This window comes from Pogona vitticeps, chromosome 14 (genome assembly GCF_051106095.1).
Source record: "Pogona vitticeps strain Pit_001003342236 chromosome 14, PviZW2.1, whole genome shotgun sequence".
In the NCBI taxonomy this organism is placed as follows: Eukaryota; Metazoa; Chordata; class Lepidosauria; order Squamata; family Agamidae; genus Pogona; species Pogona vitticeps.
In genome coordinates, this window is record NC_135796.1 from 3,407,544 (window position 1) to 3,421,379 (window position 13,836).

Genomic DNA, 13,836 nt, shown 5'->3' on the forward strand with positions numbered 1-13,836 from the left:
TACACCCACAGCCAGAACCCGTCGATCCACTTCCTGTGTGACGCGTGTGGCTCACAGGGCCGGCATCATCAACAGCATGCCACTCATGGCAGTAGCCCGGAGAGTATAGGGTCACCTCCTTCCTCGGCTGACCACTCCAGTAAGGGGAAAGGAGGAGGAGTTTCCCCAATCAGCCACAGAGACAGGGCTGTCCCAGCTGGGCCACTGCTCCGATGGGCATGCTCTCGGTGACGCCAGCGCCATGAGTCACATGCCACACAGGAAGTGGACCGGCAGGTTCTGGGGCTGGGTGTTATTTGGGCCGGCCACCTGGGCCGGCGGGATTTGTCTTTGTCAACGAAGACAAATCCCCCATGTCTAGTCTGCAGTGAGTAGCATTCTGGAGGTGGGCGCGCAGGAGGTGTTGTGTAGCCTTATTTAGGATCGACTTTGCTTAATGCGAAACAACGGAGTGGCTAAAATGCCCACGGAAATCCATTAGCACCTCAAAAGCTGTGTAAGTTTTTCTTCATTTTTTCCCCCAAGGTGCCATGACAGCCTCCAACCAAAGGGATTCCACTTTAAAACAGAGAGCAAGCCGAGAGCATGCCTTGTTCTGCAGCCAGTTAGCACTCCCGTGAGCCTCCAAGAAGAATTGATCGGTTTCAAAACAGGCAGACAGCTGTATTTAAAGTGGAAGTGTTTCATTCTAAGTTTCTCCCTTTCCCCGCACCCAGCAGGCATGTGGTCTTTGGTGGGAAAAGCTCCAGAAGCTGCCCATCCTGGCACTCCAAAGAGGGCAATGATACCAGTCTTTGGCCGCCCCTTCTCCACCCCCCCCGGGCCCATCACCATTGGGGACTCAAGACGACAGAGTTCGTGGCCTGCTTTAGATGGCCCCGCTCCAGCCTGTCACCGTTTGGACAAATGCTCCCCAAGAGCCGCCCAGACACACTTTTCGCTTCGGGCCGATCCTTCCTTTCTCAAGGAGGGTGTGCTGTCTTCTCCAAACCCTTCTGATTCTGTTAATTAAGTTTTGCGCCCCGAGACATTAAATGAAATTCATTAATTCTCCCTCTCGTGCCAATCTCTGGCTCCAGATCTCCCCCCGCCACCCCCTCCCGACTCATCACGAGGCTCCTGCTATATATGCCAGGCCTTTTATTTCTGCGATCCTTTGGGCCTATGAGCGCTGCTGCCAAGGGCTCTTGTCATAAACTGCATTCATTAGCCTGTAAATTAACAATAGCGCTAATTTCATTCTGAATTCCATCCCCTTGTCTCCGGGTGAGTGTTTTCCATCCACTGTTTGGGCTTCCCGTCGTTCTGCGTTGAATAACTTTCTCTTGTCTGCATTAGTTCTGCACTTTGCTTGCCAAAGTGGTTTACTTATTTCTTCTTCTTCTTCTTCTCCTTTTCTCCTACGTTCCATCCTTGTCCCCACCACTTTCTACTCTGGAAACCTCAGAAGAGCCCGTCAGGTCTGTGGGGTATGCAGTCACCCTTGGATCCTCCAGCACCCTAATTGAGTCCCGCATGTCTTTTCTTACATGTGTGGACCAAATGGCTCTATAATAGCTTTAGACTAGAAAGTAGGAACTAGATGCTTCTGTTATTCCTTGAGACAAAAAAAATATTCTTCAGACCTAGATAACAGTACGATATAGAACGAAATAAACCCTTCCTACCCTTATTTGTTTATTGCCCTCCTGTAAATTCCTTGGACCATGACTGGATGATGGTGGCACTGCCATTTTGTGCTATTGGGGAAGAAGGCATGGAAAGGGTGGTGGCATGGGTAAAGTGTGGGTCTTTCTGAACTGCCGCACAGTTTCCTTGACTTCCCTTTTGCGTCTTTGCCGTCTGCAGGGCGAAAGAGGCCGATCAGCTCAAACAGGACCTGCAAGAAGCGCGGGAATCCGAGCGGCGCGCGAAGCAGAAACTTTTGGAAATCGCCAGCAAGTCGTCTTATACTGTAAGGAGACTCTGTCTGTCCTTCTGCATCCTGTTTTTTCCCCCCTGCCTGTTTGCAGACAGCTCCCTAGCGCTCAACCAGGCCCTCCGTGCTCAGCCCTGGCATGTCTGCATCCAACTAGATTGTAAGAGAAGAGTGTGTATACCCAGCCGTTAGCATGTTCTCACAGAGAAGTTTCCTTGCACAGAGTTTCTTTCCTCAAGGCTTGCAAAATAACCTCTGTTTGCCTTCTGGTAACTAATCAAACACAGCACACTCAGTGGTGAGGACCATCACATGCTACAATAAACAGATCTCTTTCACCACTAGGAATAATAGCGCCTCTGCTTAAGCTTGGGCTAAGCCTAGCATCTGCTTTGACTCTCTGCTCTTAAAGATCCCGAACGTAAAACACTTGGAGGTCATGCAAACAGGGCAGGATGGGGTGGATTTGCATGCCTTACACTGTCCTGCGTTATTGTTGCACACCTTATGTTTTCAGGTAAGAGATGGAGGCACAAGAAATTTGTAATAGCTGTGCTAAATTAGACTCTGCTGTTTAATAAAGAATACGGGAACGCTCAAAGCTTTTCTCAGAAAGCCTGCTCCATCTGTAAGTTCAAAAGGCTCCAAGCAAAATAAAAATAAAAAGCAAAATATTTTAGGGCTTCTGCATCAGCCTCCGAATGTCCAAGTTACGCAGTGGAGATTGTAAAAACCTCCCTTAAAATATGGCGAGGGCTGTCGAGAGGAACACTCGTGTTTCTTCTTCATATTAAGGGTTCTTACAGGCAGGCCCTGCTGTGTGCTCTGAAAGGGCAATCAGTCTGTTTTAAGTGAGCGAAATTCAGGCATCTGTTCCTGGAGCTTTTAGCAGGTGGTTGACTCCCTAATCCTTTTATCACGTTCTTGGTAGCAGAAAATAATGAAACCTCCAATTAAACCAGAAAGCAATGGACTTTGAAAGAGGAACAAAACGCTGTGTGTTGTTAAGCGCTTTCCTAAAAGCAGCCTCGTTAACCCTCGCAGGTTGCCATTGTGGAGCAATGAGGAAACCTGGGGCTGTCGTGTCTGTTTGTCTGGTTCTGCTTAAAGCACTCATCGTTCCAAATCTTGGAACGGGAACGTGGAAGGGATCTCTGTCCCAAAAGGCTTCATAGTCAGAAGGCCAGGGAGAAGCGAAAGGAAAAGGAGGACGGAGAAATAAGGCCAAGTTGTAGTTTAGCTGGTGAATTAATTTCATTTTTGGGTAATGGTGAGAAAGAGTCTCCCACGTGTCTCTGTTTTCCCTTGACCTAAGCTTTGGCCCAAGGCCGCAACGCCTTTCATCGGGTGGAACCCTTCGTTTTTTACTGCAGCGGGCAAACTGATCTGTGCCTGCCTCAACTTTTCCCAAGATGGAAGAGCTGAAGGAGGGAGAGAGGGGGGAAGGAATACTGACATTGGGGATTTTGTGCATGAGGTCCAGAAGTGGCTTGCTTGGGCTCCCTGCTCCAGACTGGCCTGTGCTTAGAAAACAGGCGCTACCGTAGGTTCACAGTATCCATGAGGATTGGTTCCAAGCCCTCCCCCTGGGTAACACTGAGATGCCAAGAAAGAGTGGATAAGCGAAGCCGTTTCTTGTGTGTCTGTGCATGGTTGAGAGAAGGCTCAGCCTTGCCAAAGGAGTGGGTTTATTGCCCTCCAGTTGGCAAGGGAGGCTTCCTTGAAACCAGCAACTGCGGCTGACGCCTGCTCGGCTAAGCCCTTTGGTTAAGAAGTCGCCGTAAGGCTTTCTTGACATAAACCAGCCGGGTGATTTGGTATCCGGCGGCAAATGCCAATTCTAGCATCTTAACTTGCGGCAAGTCACTGCTGAAATATACGCTAAGGTGTTGCGTGTGTTCTATGCCATCAAGTTGGAACTGATTTACAGTATTCCGATAGGGCTCTCAACATCAGTGAGATATTGAGGGAGTGGTTTTACCAGTTCCACTCCCCCGGCGAATTTCCGTGGCTGAGCGGGGATTCGAACCCAGGTCTCCAGAGTCCCAGCCCATCACTCTATCCAGTACACCACACTGGGATTCCCACACCAATGGAATTATGCCAGCATAAATCTTGCATTGGATTCTAGAGAAATGGACCTTCCTCGTCCGACTCTTCTCTCTGTGTCTCTCTGTTAAGCGAAGCTTTGGGAAAAGTCTCCCCCACCCCACACACAAGCACACCTTTTCCTCCTGGAGATTGCGTGGTTAGCTCCTTGGGCCAGGGAGAGGGGCGTAAAAGCTGTGTTGTGCTCTCACCAAGAAACGCTGTAAAACAGGGTCCTTTTACAGCTGCCTTGGCCGTTTGTCTTCAGCCCTGCATCACCCCGAGTGAAATGTTTAAACAAGCAGAACAAAGGTTGCTTGAATGGACTGGCTTTTTCCTCTGGATTCTCTGAGGGTGTCTGCAAATGTTCGGAAGCTTTTAAAAGCAACCGGCTGTCGTGCCGAAATGAGCTTGTGCTGTTTCTCGCCGGAGGCTCCTTCGGCTCAACAGCGGTGGCTCATGGGCTTTCTTGGAGCAAGCCTCGCAGGTGGCCGGATCTAAACAGGCCTTGTGCTTGGAACGAGGTGGCCTGATCAGCTTTCATAGGGTCCTCGATCAACTTTCCTGATCCCTTCTCTTAGGGTTTTTGCTGTCATTTCATATAAGTGGCCATTTGGAGAAAAATGTCCTCTGCTATGAAAGGAGGACTGAAGTGCATGAATGCTCAAGGACCCTCATAAATGTCGCTGAAGTCTACCTAATGATGCTAGCAAAGACAGTATTTTTAACCAGTTTGTGGCCTGGCTCCACTCTTAGGCCTTTTACTTATCTCTTTGATTCTTCCCAACCCTCCATAGTACATGAGAGGCAGTGCATGTATGTCCATAAGCTAAAGATGGAGCCAAGGATTCGCTTGTTTGCATCTCGTTTCTACCACGATCTTTTTCCTCATTGCCTTAGGAGTGCACGTCCTGGCTCTTTCCTCATCTGTCGTAAAGGGATAAAGCTAGTCTTGTTTTACAGATGAGTTGCAAAGATTACGAAGATAAGGCATGTGCAGTGCTTTGTACACTATCAATGGAATGTAAAAACATAAAGAGTTCGGGTCATTGTGGGTTTTTCAGGCTCTTTGGCCGTGTTCTAAAGGTTGTTCTTCCTGATGTTTCGCCAGTCTCTGTGGCCGGCTGTGGATACACAACAGCACAAACCTCTGTGCTGTTTGTTGGATACAGTCTCTGTATCCAACAAACAGCAACAGAGCACGGACGGAGTTCCTACTCCAGTCCTCTGACGATGCCCGCCACAGAAACTGGCAAAACGTCATTGAATCCTTTTTTTTTGCTTTTTGTGAGAATTCAGACTTGATTTGACGAAGCATCTGTTTGCTTTTCTAGTGGCCCAGGGTGTTTGCTAAGCTATCCTCCAGCACCATACTGCAAATAAAGCAGTTTTTGCACCCTCAGCTTTCTTTACGGTCCACTTTCCATATCCTGCCATAGTAATTATGAACGCCATTGTCTAAAGTGTAAGTTTGACTGCGCTCTGCTCGACAGATCAGGCCTCCTCCTCATGCAGGCTCCCCCTGTTCTCACAGAGGGCTAATCAGGAGGCATTGCAAGGGCATTTTTGCCCCTGCAACCAAAGTGTAATTAGGAGGAAGATTGTAGGACAGCCATTCCTCTCCACCCCTCCAGCTGCATCCTCATGGAAAAGTTCCACCCCGGCACAGACAGCCTGCTGCTGCTTGGGCTCTCTTAAAGGGGCCAGTCGCCATTTCCTTCCTTAGGGTTTTGTTTTTTCCATGCCTAGTTGACGTGGTTCAGAAATCTATCTCGGCCACGGTTGGCATTTTCGTAGTTACCAGCCGTGGATTTGTGCATCGTCAATGACGGGTGGCCTGGATCACTCCTGCGCTCCTTTCCGGTTCAACTACGATACGGTTCAGTCCTTCGCAGGCAGAAAGTACGCGTGGCCCTCTTCTTGTTCATTTGCTGCCTAGAGTCAATTTACTTATTTGATAAAGTAAATTTGCTTATTAATGGGTGAGCTGGTCCTGCTGCTTGCAGCAGAAGGCCAGAGAGCCTCTCGGCAAACATAGCCATCTTGCCTTCCCCCTTGTATGCCAGCCCGAGAGGAGGAAATCCAAACATCCATCACGTGGAAACACCTTCGTGCCCCACCTTGTAAGTTTTCTCCTGAACCCCCCTCCCCCCCGGGTGGCAACTGCAGAGTTTGCTCATTGTGGATATTGTGGTGATGGGTGGGTGGGTGAGTCACAAGTGCTCTGTAGGGCCTGCCTTCATAGATTAGTGTGGCCCATACTGGAAACGCTCACCTCTGCACCAAAGCAACTGCCCTGGAAGAAATCGATACGTGCTCTTGGAATAAATTTCCTGTTAATCAGGCAAAGTATTTGCTGCATTTATAGCCCTCCTTTCCTCCATGGAGCACAAAACAGTCAATGTGACTCTCTTCCTTCTGCTTTATCTTCACAACGAACTTGTGTATTCACTATTATAAGTGAAGCGGCGAGAAGGGGCGAGGCTTGTCCTTGGTCACCAAGTGAGCTTTTGAGAGTCACTGGGGATTAGAGTCAGCATCTTTCATATCTTGGCCCAGTACTCCAGTCCTTTGGGACTTCATTCATTATACAGTAGAACCCCTGCATCTGCGGGGAACCCATTCCAAATATGGATGCTGGAAAATGTAGATTATAGCAAACACTATTATGCATAACATGGTCTCTGTCTCCCTCTAGCAGCCAGTTCTGGTAACTTCATGCTTGGAAATAGGTATTTCTAGGATTTTCCATTTAATAGTTTTAATATTTTTCGGTCTTTGAATAAGTCAGTCAGCAGATACGGATCCCACAGACATGAGGTTCCTATTGTGGTGCAGTTTTAACTCTGCAACACAGAGACTGAAAGGGGACATTTAAGATTTGGTGCTTCAGTGTTGCATTTCAGAGCTTCCCTTCGCTTTCCCCCTTTGCCTTCCAGGCAGGACCTGAGGAGCCATCCAGAAATTCAGGACCACGAGTCCCATCATCCCTAGCTAGCAACTGCAAAGACTGGGGAATCAGTCCAAATTATTTAGAAATAGCAGCTTTCCTGCTCCAGACCTGATGATGCTCAGTGGTGGTTTTCTGAACCCCTTCGTAATGAATTGTGGGATCCACTCCTTCTGTGGCATCATCTCCACGTTGGTGGAGAATAATTCCAGAAGAATGGTCAACTCTGCTGGGCTGATCGTTTTGTCGTGGAGGGACCGCTTACGCCTTCTTTCTGCTTCCGAACAAACGTCACAGCCCTCGACTTGTGAAATGGGAAGGGACGAAATCTGGAAGCTGGCAGGTTGGATCATCCATCCAACCTTATTTTTTTCTCTCTCTTCTGCCTGCCTCTGCTGTTCAGCTCTCAATGTGCTGGGCAGAATGTGTTTGTGTACAAAAGTAGCCCCAGAAGATTCAAGCAAGTTTGCTCAGGCAGTAAAAAAGCAAGCAAACAAACAAAAAAACTGTCAGAATGACAGATTAAGACCCGACACCACTGGCAAAGTCTTGGGATTCTTTCCCATCCTCAGGCATACAAACAGAATCTGAAAGGAAGAGGGCGACAAAATTGACGCTCATGTTGCAGAAACTCTGCCGAGGGTAACTTCTGTGCAGCGTGCGAATCTTGATCCGAGTTCTGGCAGTCATTAATGACCCAAAGGAAAGCCTCAGGAATATTCGTATTTCCCATATTTAGAGAGACCTCGGAAACCGCCGTGCTTCTTTCCTGTAACTCTCCACCCAGACTCCTTAGCTATGAGGAACTGCTGGGTAGCTTCCGCGGTTGAGGTCTCTCTGCAGAGATAGAGGTTGAGAGTTCGATTCCTCCACGGGGGCTCCTTGGCGGAAGCTGGAGTCGAGTCCCTTCCAACTCGGCAGTTCTAAGATTTGACCCATGAAACGAGGAAACAGATCCAGATCAGAATCCAGAAACAGATGGGAGGAGAGGGAGGGAAGGTGACGCAAGCGTCGCATATTGCTGCCTCCAGCTGCCATTTTGAAACCCTCCCAGTGGATCGACGTGGGTCTGTCTTTCCTCCGGAAAGCTTTTCTGTCCCACATCTGGGTCGGTTGCTGGGATGTGAGCAAGTCTTGGAGTCCCTATTGAAAGCAAGCTTTCCCCCCAGAAAAAGGGAGAGGTGGGTGGGTTCCAAGGCGAGTTGGAGTCATGGGGGAAACCCCCCCCCCCCAAAAAAAAGCAAGTCAAGGCCAAATTAAGTCACAGGTGGGACTGAAGTCCGACCGGATGGCGAGTCCTGTTATTCAGGTCTCTATCCCTGGTTGGTTGTATACCCAGAATTGCGGATACCCCACCCCACTCTGAATCGAATGAAGCCATTCATCAGCTGCTGCTTTCCCCCCCACAAGAGACGAACCTTAGGATTAGATTCCTCAAGAATCCCGCCTGCCCTCCCATTGAGTTGGCGCCATAGTGGGTTTTAGTAACATCTGCACTTTGGGTGACGCTCATTCTCCTGGCCATGCTTTGAAAGCCAAGGTAGGAACCTCTTCCACCCCAAGGGTGGGCGCGGCCAAGGCAAAGGGGTGGGGCTTAAGGTGCCGACATCCTTTAGCTTAGACGTTCTTTCTGCCAGTAACTAAGTCCTGGAAGCAGCATGCTAACTTTAGGAGAAACCCAGTAGGAAAACTGGTCAGCCACAAAAAGATGATAACTGATGGGGAATCCTACGGAGTCAAGAGGTGTCTCCCAGGAGGGCCAGATTCAGCCCCTGAACCTGAGGTTATCTGCTCCTGTTGTTCTAAAGGGATGCTTTTACTTGCCAGCGTATTTGGGAGAGTCTTATTTAGACAGCCTAGACAGCCTTAAGGTCACGTATGGTCTGACACACACAACAGGCAACGTGATGGGGGCAGCCCTTAGCCTCCTACGTAGGTTGTTGGCTTCTTATGTCTGTGGTGTACCTACAATAGGACCCCCTTGTCCGCAGGATCAGTGTCTACTGATCCACTTACCCACGGTGGGAAAATACAAAAAGCAAAATCCTAGAAATATATATTTCTAAAGATGATGTTCCCTGAACTGGCCATTTGGAGTGAGCCAGAGAAAATGCTATGTGTAGCGTTTGCTATCATTCCTGTTTTCCGGTATCTACAGGGACCGCAATTGCGATACAAGGACATCTGCAAGCGAGATCTGAAGGCCTTAGGAATAGACCTCAACATATGGGAAACCTTGACATCTGAGCGTTCAGCCTGGAGGCAGGCGGTGCATCACGGCCTCTCCCAATTTGAAGAGACCCTTGTCCAGCAGGCTGAGGCAAAGAGGAAGTCACAAAAGCAGCAAAACCAGGGAGCCGGACAGGGGACAGACTGGATTTGTCTTCAGTGTGGAAGGGACTGTCACTCTCGAATTGGCCTTCTCAGCCACACTAGGCGCTGTTCCAAGCCCTCCATACAGAGCACGTTACCATAGTCTTTCAAGACTGAAGGATGCCTAACAACAGGGAGAGGGCCTTGGAATTCCTCCCCCCCCCCATGCAGGGGCCCTATGGTGTTTGGTGTCGTTCTTCCTGCCCTGGACAGTCTGTATGCAGAAGCTTTTGCATCACAGGAAGGGAAGGAGTCGAAAGGGTGGAAAGCTCTTCTGTAGAAATAACCTCAAAGCCCAGGTTCTTCTTCTCCTTCTTCTCTGTGGCCGGGAAGGGGTTCCTGTTGAAGGAGCGATTCATTCCCGGAACGTCTTGTTCTGAACTAGCGCATGGATTTACCGTTTCACATAAATTTGCTGCCTTTGTGAGAATGCCTTTGGGAGGGGTTTTCAATGACTTGTGGGGGGGGGGTGCCGTGCTTTTAGGCCCCTTTGATCGGGAAATAAACGTCTAACATAAATGAAACCGTCGACGAGCTTGCAGCATGAAAAATAATGGCTGAGAAGCCGGTTCCGCTCGTTTAGAGGCCTTGAGTAATAAGCGTGTGTTTCTCGCTGTAAGACCAGCCATCTTTTCTTACCTGCATGAAATGAGTTGCAAGAGCCCACACTGCTAACGGTCCGAGACTGCCAAGGCATTTGTAAAGCCTGCCAGTGGTTTATTTTGTTTTGCCGGTTCCTGCCGCTGCATCTGTTCTCTCACCACCTCAGCCAGGAAAGTTTTTTGGTGGCGGCGAGGGCGGGAGATGGCGGGAGGGACTGGGGGCCGGCGGCACCGGCTGCTAACTCTCAAGGGTGATCAATCTTCCCTTTGCTTTTAGCAGCCCATGAATTCAAGCACAACGGCCCTCCCTACTGATCTGCCGCCCTACAACCTCATCAGCGAAAGCCTGTCCTTTGACTTCAAGGATAATGACATGAAGAGATTGTCCATGGAGATAGAGAAAGAGAAGTATGCTTTTATTTATTTATTTATTTATTTTGGTACCTCCCTCCCCTCCCGGTCACTCTTAGGCTGTTGCTTGGCGCTGCTGCAGAGGAACACAGAAGGATACCTGGCTTAGTGTGTGATGTTGGGAATAACAACAACAATAACAACAACAATAGTAATCTGCCAAGTCAGTTCTGATGTAGGGTGGTTCTTTCCACTGTTTCCTAGGTAGGGAGTACTCAGATGTGCTTTACCTTTTCCTTCCTCTAGGGGGAGCCCTGGGAATGTTGTGCAGCTGCCCCAAGGCCACCCAGGCTGGCTATTCTCCCGGGAGGCCCCGTGGGGGGAATCGAACTTCCAGCCCTTGGCTCCGCAACGAGAGGCATAAACCACTAAACTCTTCATTTATTTTATTTTATTTTATTTATTTGATTTATATCCCGCCCATATGGTATATTTATACCACTCTGAGCGGCTAGCAACAGGATATATACAATTATAATAATATAAAACCAAAACATCAGTGAGATTTGGCTTAATAGACACCCTCATTCCTTGAAACTAAGGGTGGAAAAAACTCCAAGGATCAGTTTCTCACCCATGAGACCCACGGAGGGCCAAACCGAGCCATCCAAATAAAAAAAAAGAATTACAAAAAATCAGAGTGCAAAAAAAGATCAGAAGTTCCACTCATGGTTTGCTTTTTATTTCGTTTTTGTTAAATGCTGACATGGTACAGGAGGTATTGCAGGGCTTTTAAAATTGCAACCAAGAGTATCGGCTCACCTTTTCCCCTTTATGTATGTATATAGATGGGAAAAGCCCTGCAGATGCTTGGATCGACACCTCCCACTTTCCTATTGGCCATGCCAAGGCTCCACGGTTTGGGGCTCTGGCTGTGGAACCAGAGGTTGGGAGTTCGATTCCCCCAAGGGGCCTGCTCGACAGGGGCTGGACTGGATGATCCCATGGGGTCCCCTTCCAGCTCTGCTGTTCTGAGATGCTGATGCTGATGGATGTGGTCATTACCAAAATGCCTGTGTCCTGTGGTCTTCGATATAAAGAGCGTTGCCTGTTTTCTTTTTTTATCATCTAAGAGAGTGTTTCCCATCCTTGGGGTCACCCAGGTGTCCTTGAGTGAGTGGCCACTGGCTGCAGGGGTCTCTCTGGCACCAGAGGCGTTGGGTGGCACCCTGTGGCACCGGAGTGCACCGTTTGAAAACCGCCACCCCTTCTCTGTCAGATGGAAGGCAGGATTTTCACACTCCCCTGAACATCCTAAATTTTTAAATGTTGGTTTGAAAGTCTAGCAGATGGGAGGCTGAGATGAGAGGACATCCAGCATGTCAGCTGTGCTGGGTTGGGGGAGACCCTGGTCTCTGCGAAGCTTGCTGGGGTGGAGTTCAAAGCAATGTCATCGGTTTCATCCTCCAGGCAGTGTGCTTCAGGGATAATTCAATGAGAAGCCTATCATCTGCAAAAAATTTAAAATAAAAAACCAGTGGGTTGCGAGGCTAACAGCGGGCTTCTTTCTGTGCCCGCTCGTGTGTGTTCTCAGGGTGGAGTACATGGAGAAAAGCAAGCACCTCCAGGAGCAGCTGAACGAGCTGAAGACTGAAATCGAGGCTCTGAAGCTGAAGGAGAGGGAGACGGCCATGGATATACTGCACAACGAGAACAACGACCGAGGGAATGGCAAGCACAACACCATTAAGAAGGTAGCGTGTCCTTTTGCCGTGATGGGGGAGCCACACAACTTAAAGTGGGATTGGCTTGTGCCACTGTAGGCGTCCTCGATTTAGACGCTGCGGTGGAGAAGAGGGATCTTCTGCAGGTTCCACATGGCCGGTGGCAGCCGGTCTTGTCTTTCGCCGGCAGGTTACAAGAGCTGTCCGAGGTACTTCAGGCTGTCCCCAAAACAGAGTCATAGAGTGATGGAGTTGGAAGGTTCCTCTTAAGGCGACTGAGCCCATCCCCTTGCTCCAGGCAGGAATGCAAACCAAAAGAGATCTGCCAGTGGTTTATTTTGTCTTGAAGGCCTCCAGCATTTGAGCCCTCACCACCTCCCGAGGTTATGGGTTCCCTTGTCGTACTGCTCTTAACAATTAAGAAGCTTTTTCCTGATCTTCAGCCTCAATCTGGCTTCCTGTCGCTTGAGCCCATGGTGACATGTCTTGCACCCTGGGAGGATCAGTGGACAGATACTGCCCCTTCTCTGTAGGACTACTGTTCAAGTATTTGGAAAGCACAACCCTATCTCCCCATAGGTTTCTTCTCTCAAGGCTAATGATACCGCTTGTATATATGGGGCTGGAAAGAAGGAAGTAAAAGATGAAGTAAAAGTGAAGTAGGAAGTCAGTTGCTCATCAGAGCGTGGGTGATGCTAAACTCTTGCTCACTTAAACGTATATCCTCAGTAGGGAAGTAGGTCCTTCCTTTTGGTGTTCTTGATTTGAGGACAAGGACAAAGCAACCTTCTTTTTCCTCAAGGACACTTGATGCCATAGATGACAGTTCTCCACGTTGGCACGAATATTAAACACACAGACACACACCGGAAATTGTACAAAATTGTGCATAGCTAAAATGGCTGCTGCCTTGTCTCTTGATCCATTAAGAATTAGAAGCAAGGGATGGATGGTTGATGCCTTTTGAACAGTCCCCGAGTCCTTCCACGGTGGCTGCAGTTGTGCGCTTTGCTTCTAAAAGGGAAAGAATGCGCGTGTTGCACAGATGTGTTATGCTCCTATTGCAGGGACCTTGACGTGAAAAAAAAAAAGAGCCCTCGGGTCTTACTCTCATGCTGGAGGTGGGGAACTTTGTAAGAGTTGAAAATTCCTCATCAGGGCATCTCTGTTCACGTTAATAAATAGATGAGAACAACTTATTTAGCAAGTATTTTTTTCACATCAATGCTCTTGGGGTTCCATCCGTGGAGCAGCTGTGCTGTTTTCTATGTTTTAAATGGAAGAAAAGTGTGCAGTACTTGAGTGGAGTCGCCCTTTATTAATCGTTTTGTAATGCAAAACGCGGTAGTAAGGAAAACCTTGGCACTTGTTGAAGGAGCAGTGCCCGGAAGCGAAGAGTCTGCTGGAACACAGCAGTGGTCCTTTTTGGCCAGTGTTTTGGGGACTTCCCTCCCTCCCTCCCTCCCTCTGCTGACTTGGGACAGAGGCGGAGAGGTTACTCTCTGGACCACTAATCCAAAATGTTTTAATCCGACAGGTATTTGTTCTCGCCTCTGGTTGTGGTGGAGGGTGGATTGCCCCAGGGTCAAGCGGGTGGCCCTAGTGGTTTCACTGGGGGAACAGGGTTCTTGCCCATCAGCCCTACATCATCCTCTGATGTTTTGGGGCCTCTCTGGACAGCCCTTCGCTCCTCTCCGCTCCTCGGGGAGAGGCAACGAGCGCCATGCGTTTCCCCACAGCGGAGGAGCGCGTCTCCCAGTGGCTCACTCCTCCGGCTTCTAATCGGCAAGAGCGGGTCAGCCTCCTCCTGTCCATTTTCTCCCTGCCAGC

General features: G+C 49.1%; 1 protein-coding gene across 4 annotated transcripts in view; it reads left to right on the forward strand.

The window, feature by feature from the left end:
- The window catches only part of NF2 (NF2, moesin-ezrin-radixin like (MERLIN) tumor suppressor), a 94,584-nt gene that overhangs the window by 56,751 nt on the left and 23,997 nt on the right, over window positions 1-13,836 (forward strand). For 2 of the 4 annotated variants that reach the window (XM_078381596.1, XM_072983624.2), the window contains exons 13-15: window positions 1,849-1,954; window positions 10,209-10,339; window positions 11,877-12,036. In XM_078381596.1, the coding sequence (XP_078237722.1) occupies window positions 1,849-1,954; window positions 10,209-10,339; window positions 11,877-12,036 (397 nt within the window). The remainder of the gene's footprint in view (window positions 1-1,848; window positions 1,955-10,208; window positions 10,340-11,876; window positions 12,037-13,836) is intronic. The other 2 variants (XM_072983623.2, XM_072983625.2) reach the window with 1 other exon arrangement.